We start from the raw sequence: 17,150 nt of genomic DNA, 5'->3' as shown, positions 1-17,150 counted from the left end.
CTGTGGGCATTCAAGCTGCAGGGGCAGAGAGAAGTGCTTTGATTACCCTTAATTTAGTCTCCTAAAGGCCCTGCTTGTCTATATCCTCCTTGCATGCCTCTCGTAGCAGGGAGCTCAGTATCTTCAAAGTGCCCCACCCTCTGATGATGATGGTGGTGAAGGAAGACCTTTCTCTCCAGGGCCGGGATCTGCCTCTTAGGTCCCAGTTCCTGGGGGCAGGGGTGAAATGAGGGGTGGGCATCCGAGTGTCTGAAACGCTCCTTGTCTCCCAGCTGCACCAGCTGCCTGTCAGCACAGTGGCCTTGTTTCTGGTGCACCCAGCAGCATGCCTGTGTCTCCAACCAGTCACGGTGTGAGGCCTCACCGAATCCCGTGGTAAGTTAGGCCTGGGTGGAATGCCCTCTGCCTGTTTCATTACTTTTTTTTTTTTTTTAATATGTTGAGAACATTTCCACATCATTAAATTTTCTTCCTGGCACCAGATTTAACAGCTGTGCTGGACTCATCACATAACAGCACATTTAACCAATCCCCTGTTGTTGGATGTATCGATCACTTCCCATTTCTTTTTTGTGTTCTGATATAGACAGGGCATGGCGTGCGTCCTTGATTATTCCCTGGAGACGAACTCCTAGAAATGGCATATTGGGGTGAAAGCGTGGCCATGTTTTTACATCTTTGACTCAACTGCCTCCAGAAAGCCTGAGCCAGTTTTAACTCCCACCTGTAGTAGGAGGGCTCCTTTCTACACACCGTGTCAGTACTGGCTAGTTTGAAATTTTACCTGTAACATTTTCAACAACTCTGCGGGCTCAGGGCAGTTGTCCCTGAGGCCAGGAAATACCAGACTGGGACCTTGAATCTAAGCCCCGCTGGCTTGGCGCCCATGTTCTCCTTCCTTCCCGAGATCAGGAGGTGGGCTGAAAGGCCCCTGGCTTGGTCTCCCCATGGGTGCTGGGGACCCTGGAGCAGGTGATGCCATGGCTGTCCCTGAGCAGAGAAGGTGAGCTGGTCTCAGGAGCTACACGCTCCCAGGTCCTGTTGCTTATGCTGGTCCCGTGAGCTCTATAGGCTGATTCTCCGCTGGCCAGGATCCAGGCCCTCCTTGGTGCTGTGGGATGGCTGGATTGAATCAATTACACCAGGGTGGGCGTGGTGGGGAGAGTTGGTGGACGGGGAGAAGTATAAATGGAAATGCCACATACCTTGCGCCTGGTTGGTTTCTGCCGTGTGTTCACTTGCAGGGTGGCCTTCTGCCATTGCCCCAAAAGCTTCTAAGGCCATCCTAGCCTTAGCAGGGATGACCAAATGAGGCTTTGGCTGGGGCGGTGATGCTCAGCCAGGTGGGATGGCTACACTTGGGTGGGAGAGGGTGTCGAGGTTCTGAGACTACAGCTCATCCCCTCTCAGACCTGGCTGCTGGAGCCTCTGTCTTGTATCAGGGCTGTGAGGGGTCAGGGTGAGGCACTGAGTCCCTGCCTGAGGCTCCTCTCCCCAGGAAGGAGATGCTCCCGCCCACTTTCCAGATGGGACAACTGAGGTAGCAAATAGGGTCCTGGGGGCACTGCTTCCTAGCATGTGTCCCAGGGAAGCGGGCCCAGTCCCCAGAGCATCTGAACCCCCAGCCTCTTGGCTCTGGGCTCAGAGAATCTCATCAGGAACCCTCCAAGCAGGTACAGATCAGTGTTCAGATGCTAAGGAGGGGCTCCATGGCCCACACCTGGAACCCTCTGGTCTCTGTACCTCCTGCCTAAGCCTCTGAACTGCTTTGAAGAAGGGTCATCCAGGAGCTTACCTCAAAGAACCGAGACAATAATGTGGGGCTTCTGGCCCTGGGAGAGAGATCCAGTGGAGTCTGTGTGGCCAAACCATAGAGGAGGCCCCTGGGCCCCTGTGTTGGAGTCCGGGCCAAGCAGGAGTCCTGCTCTTTTTTAGGGTCCACATCTTCTAGCCCCCAGCCCAGGGCTGGGTACACAGAGGGGCTCAATAAATGTGAAACATGAAGCATTCGTGCTGGCAGCCTGATGGCTGTTGAGGAGGACCCACAGGCTCAACACGGTTATCCAGCATTTATTGGGCACCCTTTGTATGACTGGGTCTATAGCAGGCACTGGGAAGGAACCCAGTTAGACATAGTTCTGCCCTCCCCATCATGAGCCAAGGGCCTGAGGTGTGAGTTGTGGCTGTGTGATCCTGGTCAAGCTCCTGAACCTCTCTGTGCCTGTTTCCCCATCTCCTATTTTACTTACTCTGTAATTGTACATTTTACTACTATAAAATGGCCTTACTTTGCTGTGCTGGGAGTCTTGAATTGCACCTGTGAGGCACCAACTCCATATGTGGCACATAGTAGGTACTCATTAAAAGGCCACTATCCTTCTCAGGAGCGGGTGGCTACTTTGCTGGGTGGGCCAGGGAGCACTTCTCTGGGAGGGGGACTTTTGTGCAGGGTCCTGACAGATGCATAGGAGCTCAGTCTAGAGGTGTTTCTGAGGCAGCACCCCATAAGCCATCTCCCCCAGGTCTGCAGCTCTGGGGGCCAGGAGCTGGAGCGGTGGGCCCAGAGAGGGTCTGTCTTAGAGGATTATGGTAATCTAGCAGGAACTGGGATCGGAGCCCCAGAGAGGGTCTGTCTTAGAGGACTATGGTAATCTAGCAAGAGAAGAGGCAGCCCCCTCCCCAGGCCTGCAGAAGTCTCTGACTGATACTTAAGGTGACATTTATTTATGTCTCTGTTAGCCCTGCAGGTGACATGTTTCTGCAGGTGGTGGACAGGGGAGTTTGCACATCCGCCTGCACCCCTCGAGAGCTGGGAGGAGACAGTAGGACTTGGGTTAGGCCAGGGAGGTGTCCCTGGGGAGGTGCTAGGGGCTGAGTTTCCTGTCACTAGGGAGTCTCCTGCACTTCCCTAGTGCAGAAGGAGGATGTGGAGAAGTGGAGGGTGCCAGGAAGAGGGTGCGGTGTTTTAGAGGAGGGGAGGAGAGATAGGACAGTAGGCCCCCTTCCTGGGGAGCCTGGTGTGGATGCCACCGTGAAGTTGGACTTCATTCGGAGCCAGTGGGGAGAGTGGTTTGGTAGGAACAAGGGGCAGTTTAGGGGGCTGTGAGGGTGCAGAACTGTAGAAAGGGACCGGGCGAGATGGGTTTAGGGTCTGGGCCAGCCATGCTGGATTGGGACATCAGTTCTTGACCCTTGAATGTGGGAGAGACAGTGAGAGAGTCTGTGAGTCCCAGTGTGGGTACAGGTGAGGTCCTCTGTGAACCAGCACCCACTGGGCTCCTGTCCGGGTTGATTGTGGCTTTTGGCACTGCTGACTCAGCAGCTGTCCTTATTCCTCTGCCTAGAGTGTGGTCGATTGGCCGTGGTTTCCTGAACCTGCAGGCTCTGCCCTGTGCTGCACTCCAGCAAAGGGGAGAAGCCACTCAGCCTCCTTCTGACGTGTCGATGGCTTGGCTTAGATGGGACAGGGAGGCCCCATCCTTTGGTAGCACTGGGGGAAACCCTAGTTCAAACTAGCCTTGGCCGCAACAGAATTAATTGACTCCTATGAGTGTGAAATCTGGGGCGGGGGGGGCGGTGGGGGGAGAGAGGGGTGGTGGCATCACCTTCAGGTATAGCTGGATCCAGGAGTTCCAACCATGTTTTCAGGGCTCCCTGCCCCTCTGGTTGGGCTTCATGCTCTGGCAGCCCTCCCCCCTTGGTAGCAAGTTGACCTCAGCAGCTCCAGGCAGGCTCCTGATTTCCTGGCAGCCCCAGAAAATAAGAAGAGCTTCTCTTTCTTATTGGTTCTCTATGGAAGTCCCAGAGTTGACTTTTGCTGGCTGCACTAGGGTCACGTACACTCCCTGAACCAATTGCTGAGTCCAGGGCAGGCCTGGGACACTGGCCTATCCCTGGGGCTAGGGAGTAGAGTCAGTCTTCCCAAACCACAGGCCTGTGGGGGAAGTTCCCCAAAGGCCAGGCCAGACTTGGAGGCAGATGGTGGGGGCTGGAGGCCAGCAGCAGACATACCAGCTGGCCCCGTGGAGGGTTAGCCAGTTCTGGGGGGAGGTACCAAAGGAGGGCAAAGGTGTGCCAGGACTCTTAGCCTTGGCCCACTCTGTAGAACGGGTACAAGCATCCAAAGCCATGGGATCATAGATAGGGATTAAGGAGAATGGGGGGGGGGGAACCCTCAGGGATGCTTCCACGTCATTTCCTTGGTGGGGGGGGCTCACGTGGAAACTCCTGCTCTGACCCTCACCCCACAGCCCCTCCTGTCAGCCACTTACCCACTGGTGGGGTGGAGCTGGGAAGACAGAGCCACAGAGCCCCCGGCCAGCTGCAAGGCAGAGCTGGCAGCAGCCATGAAAACTGATTGCAAACATGTGGGTTCCATTCCCTGAAATTCCATGGGGTTTACACACGAGACTGCGGAAGATGGCAGCCCAGAGGCCAGAGGCTTGTGTGGGCTCACCCTGAGCTGGACACAAGCTCCTCCCTCCCAGCCCCGCAGGACGACGGTCAGCTCAGGAGGCCTCACCCGGACCTAGCCATGTTGCTTCTCTGGCCGAGGCCTCTGTGATCTGCACCAGGCCCTGCTCCCCGGGAAACGGACCAGTCTAGGCAAGGTTTCTGGCCTGGTGGTCGGCAAACAGTCTGGACAACTAGAGGCCTCTTGTGCTGCCAGTTCCATCTTGGGCAAACTGCTCTGCTTCTCTGTGCCCCGATTTCCTAGTCTGTAAAATGGGTGTAATGATTATACTTAACTCAGAGGATTGTTGGGAGTTCGGATTTGGTGAATTAATACAGTGTGGTGTGCTTAGAACTGTCCAGGAGCACAGTGAGGGCTGTGTGAGCTGGTGACTATCTCTGATGTGGGCATGGTCATCATTTATTGTTACTGGCATCTCCTCAGGGTCCAGTGTTATGCCGAGCCCCCAGGGTTCCCCTCAGGGAGCTCCCTGTCTGATTAGCAGTAAGGAGAAAAGACCCAGGGAGGCCTCCAAGTTCTATCCTCAGAGGCCTTTGCCCTGGCTGGCTGACCTCAAGGTGGACACACATGTTTCATTGTGTTCCCAGCCAGACCTCTAGGCTGGGATGGTCAGCCCTTGGTATGGTGTGGCAGCTGCAGGGTCCCAATCTCCCCTTCTCTCAGGGTCTCAGCAGGTCAGGCTCAGAGTGTGAGGAGGCAGAACATGGCCCAGTGGGGCCCTCAGGTCTGAACAACAGTGTGGGGTGGGGGCTCCAGACTTGTAAGTTCAGAGAGGTCACTAGATGGCATGGTGGGCACAGCCCTGCTCCCTGGTGTCTGTTTCTGGCCTGGGAGTCAGACAGTGGGAGTTCACAGACCAGCTCTGCCCTCTGACCGCAGGTACATCGCCATGTTTCTGAACCTCCAGCTCGTGCCTGCCCTCCCTCCCTAACTTTTTTCCTTTTTTAAATTTAAATGTTTATTTATTTTTGAGAGAGAGAGAGTGGGTGCTAGCACGAGCCGGGGAGGGGCACAGAGAGGGTGGGGGCGTGGGAGAGGATCTGAAGCAGAGAGCAGAGAGCCTGATGTGAGCTCAAACTCATGAGCCGTGAGATCATAACCTGAGCCAAAGTTGGACGCTCGGCTGACTGAGCCACCCAGGCACCCCTTACTTCTTTCCTTTTTTTTTTTTTTCAATGTTTATTCATTTTTGAGAGAGAGAGTGTGAGACAGGGGCAGAGAGAGGGGGACAGAGGATCCGAGGCGGGCTCTTTGCTGACAGCAGTGAGCCCAGTGTGGGGCTCAAACTCATGAACCGACCCGTGAGATCATGACCTGGGTCAAAGTCAGACGCTCAACCAACTGAGCCACCTGGAGCCCCTAACTTCTTTCCTTTTTCGAAGTGGCCCCTCCTCCACCAGGCCTCCGTGGCTGTACTGCCAATGTGAGAATGCTGATGCCCAGGCCTGCCCGGGACTCTTGGGGGGCTGGCACCTCTGCCCGGAGGCTGGGACTCTCACCTGCAGAAGTGGGGAGGGGTGTGGAGCCTCAGGACACCAGGGTCCTCATAGCCTGTTTCCCGTGGGCTGTTCAGAAATTTGGAGTTCTTTTTCTGAATCATTTAACATGTGTCATCCTGGAAACCGCATTTTGGAGCTGGGCGTGGTCTCAGAGAATGGGTGCAGCCCCTCATTTTATAGCTGGGAAAGATGAGGCCCAGAGATGGGGAGGGGGGCCAGCCCTCAACCCCAGCCTCCTGACCTCCTCTGCAAAGTATGCCCTGGAACAGCCATGGCGGGACTGGATCCATCGCTGGGCAGGTTACATCATCGCGGAATGCCTCTGTTTCATCATCTATAAAATGGGGCCGATAAAGCCTGCCTGTAGGCTTATCATGAGGGTCAAAAGAGATGGTGTGTGGGAGGCACTGGGCACATTGCCCTCGGTGGTGGCGGCTGCTGTGATTTTGTTACTGGTGTTTCCTCACTGTGCAGGCTGGCAAGTACTTCCCTGGGGAGGCAGGCTGCGACAGTAGGCTGGCTGGCATGGCCGTGAATCCTGTCTCTTCTGAAATGCTCCCGCATCACCCTTACCTCGTTGTGTTTTGACTGCAGAGCCCTCAGGACTGCCCCCAGATCCTGCCCTCACGCCTGGCACCCATGCCCACAGGCAGCTTACAGAGCATCCCCGTGCATCTAGCCAATGCTGCCTTCCAGGTAGGTGGAGGCCAGGCCTGGGGGTGGGGGCAGGAGAATGCTGTTCTGGATGAGGACCCATGCTCTGGTCCCTCCACCCACACCTTGGTTTTGTTTCTCTGAGTTTCCAGATTCTGTTTGAGAAAGCCCCACTGTGTTTGTAGGGGGTTAGAGGAAAGGGAAGTGGATGGGGAGGGCCCAGCCCAAGGGACAGCAAGCTGCTAACAGCTCCTGAGGGAAACCCTGGCCAGGACCCCCAGACTCCCCTACCCTGTAAAGCTCTCCTGGCAGAGCTGGGCTGCAGCCCATGGTTGGGCACTGTCCATGTCCTGCCAGCCCTACCCCCTAGGCTGACTTGTAATTCTGCACACATTTCCTCAGTTCATGGCTGACATGTCTTACCTGAAGAATGTCCAGAGAACCCCTGTGCTGCCCTATTCCCCATTATCCAGATGGGAAAAATGAGATCCAGAAAGGAGAAGTAGATGACTCTAGGTACACGACGTAGGGCTTGACTTGCACCCTAGCACTGGACTCCTGAGAAAGTGCTCTTCCCTACAATCTGCCGTCACCTCTGCACCCACGCATGGGGAGGAGGAGATTCAGCTCCTTTCTGGGTCCCTCCTGGAAGAGCATCTTGGTGGGAAGCGTTGACGAGTTCTGGAAGTGTGCCAGCCATCCCCCTCCCCAGCTCCTAGAGACTCGCCATCTGTTGCTTCCAAGGGGGAGCGAAGGCCTGTGACAGCTGTTGCACGTGGGGGCCACGTGCCAGGCATCTGGGATGTGTCAGGCAGCCTTGTGGCTGGGGCTGGAGCTCTGTGTGGGCAGTGCCCTCAGCCCTCAGACTCCCTCCTGCAGTGGTTGGAACAGAGCCTCAGGAGTATGAAGGGGCCTGGTCTGGTATGAAGGGCGGTGCTGCTCCCTGGGGCTACAGGAGCCTGGCGTGGGGAGGCCCGAGCCCTGGGTTCGGGTCCCGTAACCAGGAGGCATGTGTCTGCCCCCAGTGTGCCTCAGTGATCCTGGCCCTCGACCTGCTTCTAGAACACTAAGGGCAGGAAGGGGCAGAGCCCCCTTCCTGTTGCTGAGCCTGTACTCTGGGGAGCCTCAGGACAGGCTGGGCCTGCTATGCTGAGTGGCTGAAGCCTGAGCTGACCCACCTCCTGGCTCAGCATGGGCAAATGTGCTTGCAGCCCTATCAGTAGCCACCTTCCTGTGTTAGCTTCAGAGTGAAGCGGGAGAGGGGGTAGGCCAGAGGAGAGGGGTGTGCTGACCTGCTTTCTCCTCAGGGTGTCACATGTGCTAACAACAGGGACATAAACAGGAAGTCCTGCCACGAGGCTGGACTAATACACATGAAACCTGAGTTTGTTCAGTCAGCAAATATTTATTGATACCATTCCCTGGAGGCCTGTGCTGGGCAAGATAAGACTGGGGAGTTGGGGCCTGTGTATTTAAGTCAACAAACATTTATTGAGCACCTCCTGCATACTAACAGCCAGCATATATTAGTCACCCACAGGGTGTGGGCAGGCTTTAGGAGCCTCCTAGAGCCCCTAACATGCACCCAAATGTTCATTGCTAAATGAATGAATGAATGATCAAATGAGGGGCACCCACCTGATTTAGGGGGCTCTGGGAAGTCTTTGGAACATGAGACAATTTGAGCTGGATGCTGAGGGCTGTGTTGTGTTTTGCTGGGGGGCTAAAGGGGAGACAAGTTGTTTGGGTAGGAGGAACAGCCTGGACAAAGGCCCAGGGGCAGGGCAGCCTGTGCCATGTCCAAGAGTGTCCTGCTGTGGCTGGGGTATCGGCCTTGGGGGACAGAGGTGGGGGGTAGTAAGATTCAAAGAACAGGTGGAGTCTCACTGGGATAAACCTTGAATGGCAGTCATGCTAAAGAATTGGATTTTTATGAGCTGAGTAAAAGGCCATTGGTTTCGGCCATCGGGAGATATTGGTGAAGCTTTTAGTCGCGTGGGGAGCAACAGGTTCCAGGTGTTCATGTACTCCTTGCCTCCCTCCTTCCATCATTGGACCTGAAGGCCAGGAAGGACATTCTGGAGGAGTAGGGGCCTGATAAAAGGGCTCAGCCCACTACTCTGGGCAGCAGCCCATAACAAGTTGGAGTTAGAGAGCAGTGGGTGCTGATCTGCCTCTCCTCAGCAACCCCATTTCTCCTAGGGTGCAGCCCTAGAATGTAGCTTTGGGCCGGAGGAGATCTTTGAAGCCATATGGGTGAATGAATCTACTGCACACTGCAACCAAGTGGTGGTAAGTGATGTGGCTCTGGGGGTGGGGGGGGGGGCGGTAGGAAGGCCTGCATAAGTCCAGACGCTATACTCCTTCCTTCCCACCTTATCCCCCTCCTCCTTTTGATCCCCTTATCCTCAACAGCCCTGCCCTCTTCTGTCTCCATGACATGCATCCCCTCCCCCCAGCAGAGACCTAGACACCACTCACACCCCTCATGCTCTTTCTTGTCCTTTTGCAGCTGCACACGACCCAGAAGAGCCAGATGTTTCCACTCAGCCTCCAACTAAAGGGGCAGCCAGCCCGATTCTTGGACAGCCCTGACCCCATAACAGGTGGGAGCCCCTACGGCCCTATGGCCACTGGGGATTCAGCCTTAATGGGTGGGGCTCTATCTTGGGGGACTTATCCGGTGCCCACCGCACAGTCACAGATGTCCCGCCCTGTGTTTCCCTAACACACAGGGTCTCAGATCCCAGCCTTGCCGTTCTGTACCTGGTCACTCAGTTCTTATTCATTGAGTAGCTATTGTGGGCCAGACATCTGTATGCCGATGGCTGTGCAGCTTCAGGCGCTTGCTTGGCCTTCTGTTTCTCAGCCATGTGACATGAGGCACAGGCCCTTTTACAGAAAGCTTGGTGAGGATTTGCTGAGACGATGCACACAGATCTTACAGTTGTGACTGGGGCACAGTCAGCACGCCCCAAATGGCGATTGGTGTCCTTACTGTTATTATACATATTGAATCAATTCTTTAAGAGTCTGTCTATTCATGGGGAGCCTCAGATATCCCTAGTGGATATGGCACCACCACCCGCCCCCCTGTCCCCACCATGAAGGTCCCAGAGACAGACTCCAGAAGAACCAACCTGCACACCCAAGACCCTGAAGAACCCTCCCAGCACTCCTGCTTGGGCCACTCCGAGGGTCTGAGGCCCTGGTGCCCACTGCCCACATTGCTCAGTGATCCCCTAGCATCCCAGAGCCCCACTGGTGGGTAAACAGACCCACCCAGGCCTGGGTGTGAATCTCGGGCCTGCCGCTCACAGGCTTTGTGACCTTGGGCAAGTCAGTCCTCCCCTCTGAGCCTCGGTCTCTTACCTGTCAAATGGGGTGCCTGGTGGGGTGCCTGGGTGGCTCAGTCAGTTAAGCATCTGACTTTGGCTCAGGTCATGATCTCCCAGTTCGTGGATTCAGGCCCTGCGTTGGGCTCTGTGCTGATGGCTTGGAGCTTGGAGCCTGCTTTGGATTCTGTGTCTCCTCCTCTCTCTGCCCCTCCCCTGCTCATGGTCTCTCTCTCTCTCTCTCTCTCTCTCTTTCTCTCAAAAATAAACATTAAAAAAGTTTTAAAAACCCCAAACAAACAAAGAGCTCCCACCTGGTAGAATCGTGGTGTGGACAGATACTATTAATGAGGCTGTGGCTGCACTGTGCTTAGCAAAGGCCCTGGGGAGTTTGGACAACCAGAACCCACCTCTGGGTGATGGTGAGTGAATGCAGAGGACACAGTGGTGACGGGGGGTGCTGACCCATGCTGTCTCTGTGTCTCTCCCAGTGGAGGTCTATAACTGCGCCATGGGCAGCCCTGACTGTTCTCAGTGCCTAGGCCGGGAGGACCTGGGACATCTGTGTGTGTGGAGTGACGGCTGCCGCCTGCGAGGGCCCCTGCAGCCCCTGCCTGGCACCTGCCCCGCCCCCGAGATCCGCGCGGTAAGCACCCCCACCCACGGAGGCCTGTCGCACCCGCATGCCTGCGTGTGCGACACACAGCGCCCCACACAGGCTCTCAGACCTGTGACACACATGCTTGCACATAACCAGCCGTATGCATGCAGGATCACCTGGGGAGCGCCTGCTGGGTGCCAGGGCCGCTGGGTGCTGGAGACACAGCAGTGAACAAAGTGCCACCCCAACACGGAGCTAATGTTTTAGTGGGGGAGGAGGGTGGGCAGTAATAAGTAAGGAAATAAATAATTTATATATAGAAGGCGTAAGTGCTATGGAGAAAAATAGAGTGAAGCAGGGAGTCTGGGCCGGAAAAGATGCTAGCGCTAGTCTCTAGTTGTTTTTCTTTTCATGTTTATTTTTGAAAGAGAGAGAAAGAGAGGGAGCAAGCAAGGGAGGGGCAGAGATAGAGGGGGACAGAGGATCTGAAGCGGGCTCCGTGCTGACAGCAGACAGCCCAATGTGGGGCTCGAACACACAAACCGTGAGACTGTGACCCGAGCCGAAGTCGGACGTGTAACTGACAGACCCCCCCAGGTGCCCCCAGCCTCTAGTTTTTATGGTGAGGTCGGGGAAATCCTGCTGGTATGGTGATAAGTGAGGCCGGCAATCACAACCGAGCCTGAGTTTTAGCTAAGACGAAGTCCGGTGGAAGGATTCTCATTGGCGTAGGCTGGGTCAGGTGCCCATCCCTGACCCAGTCAGCTCTGGCTGGGTTGCAAGATCATGTGGTCAGACATGGCCACTGGGAGCAGACTGCGTTGTCCACAGAAGCCCCCACCCTCCTCAGGTGTCATTGACTTTGCACACTCACATCCCCAGACCCATGTGGGCACATCCTCACTGGCAGCCCCCGTGACCTGTCCAGTGAGCAGCAGCCCCCACCCCCTTAGAGCCTCCGTACCTCCTCCTGAGCAGCAGGTGTACGTGCACTTGCCTGGGTGTGTGCAGCAGTGGGTGGGGAAAGCTGCTGACGTCCCAGCCTCAGAACATCATTCGTCCTCTGGTCACCTGGCAGATTGAGCCCCTGAGTGGCCCCTTGGACGGCGGGACCCTGTTGACCATTCGAGGCAGGAACCTAGGCCGGCGGCTTAGTGACGTGGCCCATGGCGTGTGGATTGGCAGCGTGGCCTGTGAGCCACTGGCTGACAGATACACGGTGTCGGAGGAGTGAGTAGTGGCAGTCCCCAGGGCTGTTCTGAATGACCTCTAGTGTCCCCCCCGCCCCTCCCAACAGTGCCAACCACAGCTCTGCCTTCCTCTCTCCCCTCTGCCTTCCCACCCTCCTCAGCACCCTGCCGCTCACTAGAAGTGGCACAAGGTCTTCCAGACCTTGTTGAAGCCATTACCCACCCCCGTGCATTCCGCCCTCTTCTACTCTGGACGCTTCTCCATATCCTTCAAGTTCCCACTTCAACACCTGCTGCTCTGGGAGGCCCTCCCAGGTTCCCCCAGAACAGCCGGACTTCCATAGAAGCCTTGCATTGATTTTTTTTAAAAAAACCAACAAAAACCTTGTAGTTAACAAAGTGTGGGGCTGCTGGTGTGGTGCAGAGGTCTGAGCCTACCGCTGTGGGGCCTGGCCCAGAGGGGCTGTAGAAAAGCAGGGGGTGAGCTGATTTCCTTTGCTGGGGGAGCTGTAAGTCAGGCTTGCAGAAAAGCTATCAGTCTACCAGCCCAACAAATGTCCTCATGGTTGGAGAATGTTCAGATCCCAAGAGACCATCTTATCTCACCCCTTTGTCACATAGTTGTAGAATTGTGGGAAAGTCAGGCGGGGCGGGCAGGGGAGGTGGGTAGTCCTGGGGAAGAGCCTGGCATCAGGGTGACATCGGGGTTTCAGAGTGGCTGTTTTCCAGCTGATAGGGAATGGTTTCAGTATTTTGATGTAGGTGATGCCATTGGCTGTCCCAGCCAAATGGCAGTCCCAGCTGTGAGTCGGAGAGGCGGGAAGCTGAGGGCAAGGGTGGAGAGCCCACATACCCTCGGGGTATAGCCGGGGTGGGGGGGTGGCATCATTCAAGAGAGAACCCAGGTGCTGCTTACCCAGCCCCTGAGACCCTCCAGCTGCTCTCCTGACCCAAGCTACCTCCCCCCAGGATTGTGTGCGCTACAGGGCCAGCCCCAGAGGCATTCTCAGACGTGGTGACGGTGAACGCCTCTAAAGAGGGCAAGTCACGGGAGCGCTTCTCCTACGTGGTAAGGGAGGCTGAACCCACCCTCCTGCCCACCCCACCAGACACACACCTGGGGGGTGGCCTGAGGCCTGACCTCCTGTCTTCCTCCTCACAGCTGCCCCAGGTTCAATTCCTAGAGCCTGACAAGGGCCCCAAGGCAGGGGGCACCAGGATCACAATCCACGGGAGCGACCTCCATGTGGGCTCCGAGCTCCAAGTCCTGGTGAACGACACAGAGCCCTGCACGGAGCTCGTGTAAGCCCCTGGGCCTGGGCCACCCCTTCCTGCCCAGGGAAACTGGAGGGCTGGGGGCTGGAAGGGTGGAATGACATCCTTGCATCAAGCATCACTCAGGTTTTCACCAGCTGTGTCCCTTCGGCCAAGCCCCTTCCCTTCTCTGAGCCTCAGTTTCCTCATCTGGTAAGAACAGTAATTGTGAGTAGTACTCTGTGCCCGGCATACAGTAGGAGCTCCATAAGTGACCTCTGCTGTGAAAAATGTGATGGTCATATACATTCGGAGCTCCTCTGGCTGGCCCAGGGGTGTGGTCCAGAGCCTTTTGATGAAATACCTCTGTCTTTATTATGCACTTACTGTGTACCAGGCCCCATTGATGGGCATTGCTGGGGACACCAAGAAGAGCCCAGCAAAGTCTCAGCTCTCGGGAAAGCAGACACTCCCGCAGGAAATAGAAACATCTGAGACTGGGAAAAAAGCTGGTTCTTTCAGAGCCATTCCTCAGCTCTGAGAGAGGGACTCTGGGAGGGCTTCTTGCATGAGGCGGGATGGGGCAGAATTGGAACACACGGGCAAGGCTGGAGGAAAAGCGAATGTGTTGAAGGTGGGGAGGACAGCCTGAGCAAAGATGTGGCAGTGGGTATGTGCAAACAACAGATTCCTGTACGAGGGAGCAGAAGACCAGGTTGGGGCGAGTCGAGGAGGCCTATCCAGGCCAGGCATGCGGGCTTGTGCCCTGGGCGATGGGGCAGGCAGGAGCAAGCAGCAGGAGGTGGGGGCCGTGCTGACAGTGCCGCTGCCCTCCCACAGGCGCATGGACACCAGCATCACCTGCACGGTGCCCGAGGGTGCCCTGCCGGCCCCCGTGTCCGTGTGTGTGCGCTTTGAGCGCCGGGGCTGTGTGCACAGCAACCTCACCTTCCAGTACATGCAGAACCCAGTCATCACGGCCATCAGTCCCCGCCGCAGCCCTGTCAGGTGAGACCCCAGACCCTGACCTCTGGCTGAGCTCACTCTCTAGGGCTGCGGGTGAGCTGACAGGGCTCGCTGTATCCCACAGTGGCGGCAGGACCATCACGGTGGCTGGCGAGCGTTTCCACATGGTGCAGAATGTGTCCATGGCTGTGCACCATATTGGCCGGGAGCCCACGGTGAGGGGGCTGGGACCAAGGTGGGTGGGGAGCGGCCAGTAGCCCTGATTGACTCTCACGCTGCTGTATCTGTCTTCTCTCTGCCTCTCTGTCTCTCCCTCTCTCTCTCTGTCTCCTTAAACCTCAATCTCTCCCCGTTTCTCCTGCCCGTCTGTCCATCCTCAACCTTGGCCCTGGCCCTGGCCCTTCCCTACCAGCTCTGCAAAGTTCTCAACTCCACCCTAATCACCTGCCCGTCCCCTGGGGCCCTGAGCAATGCATCGGCACCGGTAGACTTCTTCATCAATGGAAGGGCCTACACCGATGAGGTGGCTGTAGCCGAGGAGCTGCTGGACCCCCAGGAGGCCCGGCGGGGCAGCAGGTTCCGCCTGGACTACCTCCCTGACCCACAGTTCTCCACGGCCAAGAGGGAGAAGTGGATCAAGCACCACCCCGGGGAGCCCCTCACCCTGGTCATCCATGTGAGTTCCAGCGGGTACCAGTGCAGGAGTGAGCGGGGCCGAGCTCAGCCGCAGACCTCAGCAAGCACTCCCTCTCTGTTCCTGCAGAAGGAGCAGGACAGCCTAGGGCTCGAGAGCCACGAGTACCGGATCAAAATAGGCCAAGTGGCCTGTGACATCCAGATCGTCTCGGATAGAGTCATTCACTGCTCGGTCAACGAGTCCCTGGGCACGGCCGAGGGGCAGTTGCCCATCACAGTGAGTGAACGGGGAACCCCAGGTGGAGGCAGACCTGGCCCCCAGCCCTGCCCCTCACCCAGCGTATCAGAGCTAAGTGTTGTCGTGCTCAGTGGATGACGCCAAGTGGAGTTTTACATCCCCACTTGACAGATGAGGCCCAAGAACTTAGTCACCTGCTCCAGGGCAGTGATTGGCCCCAGATAGGCCAGATGGGGCTGGACTTTCAGAGGCCATTAGAAGTCTCCCTTGTTCCACTTGATGCTCCACGTCAAGTTTGGGCTGCCAGTCACGTGCAGAGTCACGGAGGGGAGGGATACAGGAGGAGTGCCGAGAGGGGCCAGAAATGAGACCTTTTCTATGCTGTATCTGCTTGCATGCCTCCTGGGATGGGAAACCCCTTCCCTCTCAAGGCAGCACATGCCGCCCAGGACGGGTCTGACTGCCAAAGCTCTCTTTCACCTGCACCCCAGTCCCAGTTATGCCCTCTGAATCCTCAGCCTTTGCCTGTTTCCCTGGTCATCAGACAGTCCTCCAGATACTTGGGGACAGCAGCCAGGCCCTGTGAACTGCCCTGCCTTCGGCTCCTCCACTGCCCCTCCCAGGCCGTAGTAATAAACACAGCCCATATTGAGTCTCCCCTCTCTGCCAGGGCTAGCCAAGCATCATCCCCTTTAGCCCTCACAGCATCCCCAGGAGGTGGGCCTGGTTATCTCTGTGTTTATAGATGTGGCCTCTGAGGTTCAAAGAGGTTAGGTGACTTGCCCAGGAGCCCACAGCTAGTGAGGAGAGGAGCCAAAGCACGAGTCCGGGGAAGCTACAGCTCCCTCCTCCCGCCTCTGCCCAGATCCAGGTAGGGAACTTCAACCAGACCATTGCCACACTGCAGCTGGGGGGCAGTGAGACCGCCATCATTGTGTCCATCGTCATCTGCAGTGTCCTGCTGCTGCTCTCTGTGGTTGGTAAGGAGACTTATTCTCGTGACACCTTGGAGGGCACACCTGCCCCCACCTTGTCCCAGCCCCTCAGAAGACTGGCAGATAGGAGAAGAGGAGTGATGGGCTGGGGACACAGCTGAAACAAAAGCTTGGTGGTGGGTTACTCACTGAGAGATGTGCCCTGGCTGCGGCACAGATGGGTGGAGGATGGTAGATGCTGGGGGATGCGCTGGGTCCAGGCCGTGGGCCCTGACTGCCTGGCAGAGGAACTTGGAACTTTGTCCCGGAACCAGTAAGGGGCTACTGGAGGAGCTTAAAAGGGAAGCTTAACCTACACATTTGGTAGGCTATCCCACTATGAAACTGATGGTTGTAAAGGTGATACAGTTGATCCTTGAACAACACGGAGCTGGGGGCGCTGACCCCCCCCCCCCACAGTCCGAAATCTATGTATAACTTTTGACTCCCTCCAAAACTTAACTACTAATAGCCTCCTGTTTCTGGAAGCCTTACCAATAACATAAACAATCAACACACATTTTGTATTTATATGTATTATATACTATAGTCTTACCATAAAGTAAACTGGAAAAAAGAAAATGTTATTAAGAAAATCACAAGGATGAAAAAAATACATTTTCAGTACTCACTGTATTTATTTTTAAAAATCTGCAGGTAAGTGGGCTTGTGCAGTTCAAACCCAGCTGTCCAAGGGTCATCTGTGTGTGTGTATATTTCCCCCTTCCCCACCCCAGTAAGGGATTATAATATAATACTACTGTGTCACCTTTTAAATGTTTCATAATTCACAAGTTAACACCCGGTCATCGTAGAAAGAATCGAAAATGGTAAAAAGCAGAAAGAGAAGAAATCGCCCATAGTTCTCTCACCCAAAGAAAGCCACTGTTCACCCCTATTTTTTTTGACCTCCTCTATTTCCGACCTGGGCCGGTTCACCCCTCCTTAGGCAACCTGATGGTCCCCCGCTCCCGGGAGGTCACCATACTGATGCCGAACTTAGTGCGGACATCCGACCGGCATAGCACATCACAGCCCAGAACTTCTGGGCTCAAGCAATCCTCCTGCCTCAGCTTCCCAAGTAGCTGGGACTACACACATGTGCCACTGCACCTGGCAAGGATCCTGAGCCTGGGAGACCCCTGTTTTATTTTAACTGACATATAATTTTATGTTAGTTACAGGTGCACAACACAGTGATTCAGTATTTTGATGTAGTTGCCTTCTGTCACTATACAAAGTTCTTATAATGTTATTGACTATAGTCCCTATGTTGTACATGACATCCCCAAGACATGTGTTTTTTTTTTTTTAATTTTTTTTTCAACG

General features: G+C 55.7%; 1 protein-coding gene across 2 annotated transcripts in view; it reads left to right on the top strand.

The window, feature by feature from the left end:
• PLXND1 (plexin D1) overlaps positions 1-17,150 on the top strand; it is a 59,707-nt gene that overhangs the window by 25,598 nt on the left and 16,959 nt on the right. For both annotated transcript variants that reach the window (XM_043588193.1, XM_043588192.1), the window contains exons 8-20: positions 273-375; positions 6,568-6,669; positions 8,830-8,919; positions 9,140-9,233; positions 10,454-10,608; positions 11,642-11,793; positions 12,723-12,822; positions 12,916-13,055; positions 13,848-14,015; positions 14,098-14,188; positions 14,386-14,649; positions 14,737-14,886; positions 15,713-15,827. In XM_043588193.1, the coding sequence (XP_043444128.1) occupies positions 273-375; positions 6,568-6,669; positions 8,830-8,919; positions 9,140-9,233; positions 10,454-10,608; positions 11,642-11,793; positions 12,723-12,822; positions 12,916-13,055; positions 13,848-14,015; positions 14,098-14,188; positions 14,386-14,649; positions 14,737-14,886; positions 15,713-15,827 (1,724 nt within the window). The remainder of the gene's footprint in view (positions 1-272; positions 376-6,567; positions 6,670-8,829; positions 8,920-9,139; positions 9,234-10,453; positions 10,609-11,641; positions 11,794-12,722; positions 12,823-12,915; positions 13,056-13,847; positions 14,016-14,097; positions 14,189-14,385; positions 14,650-14,736; positions 14,887-15,712; positions 15,828-17,150) is intronic.

This window comes from Prionailurus bengalensis, chromosome A2 (genome assembly GCF_016509475.1).
Source record: "Prionailurus bengalensis isolate Pbe53 chromosome A2, Fcat_Pben_1.1_paternal_pri, whole genome shotgun sequence".
Taxonomy (NCBI): Eukaryota; Metazoa; Chordata; class Mammalia; order Carnivora; family Felidae; genus Prionailurus; species Prionailurus bengalensis.
This window is presented reverse-complemented; position numbering and strand designations above follow the sequence as displayed.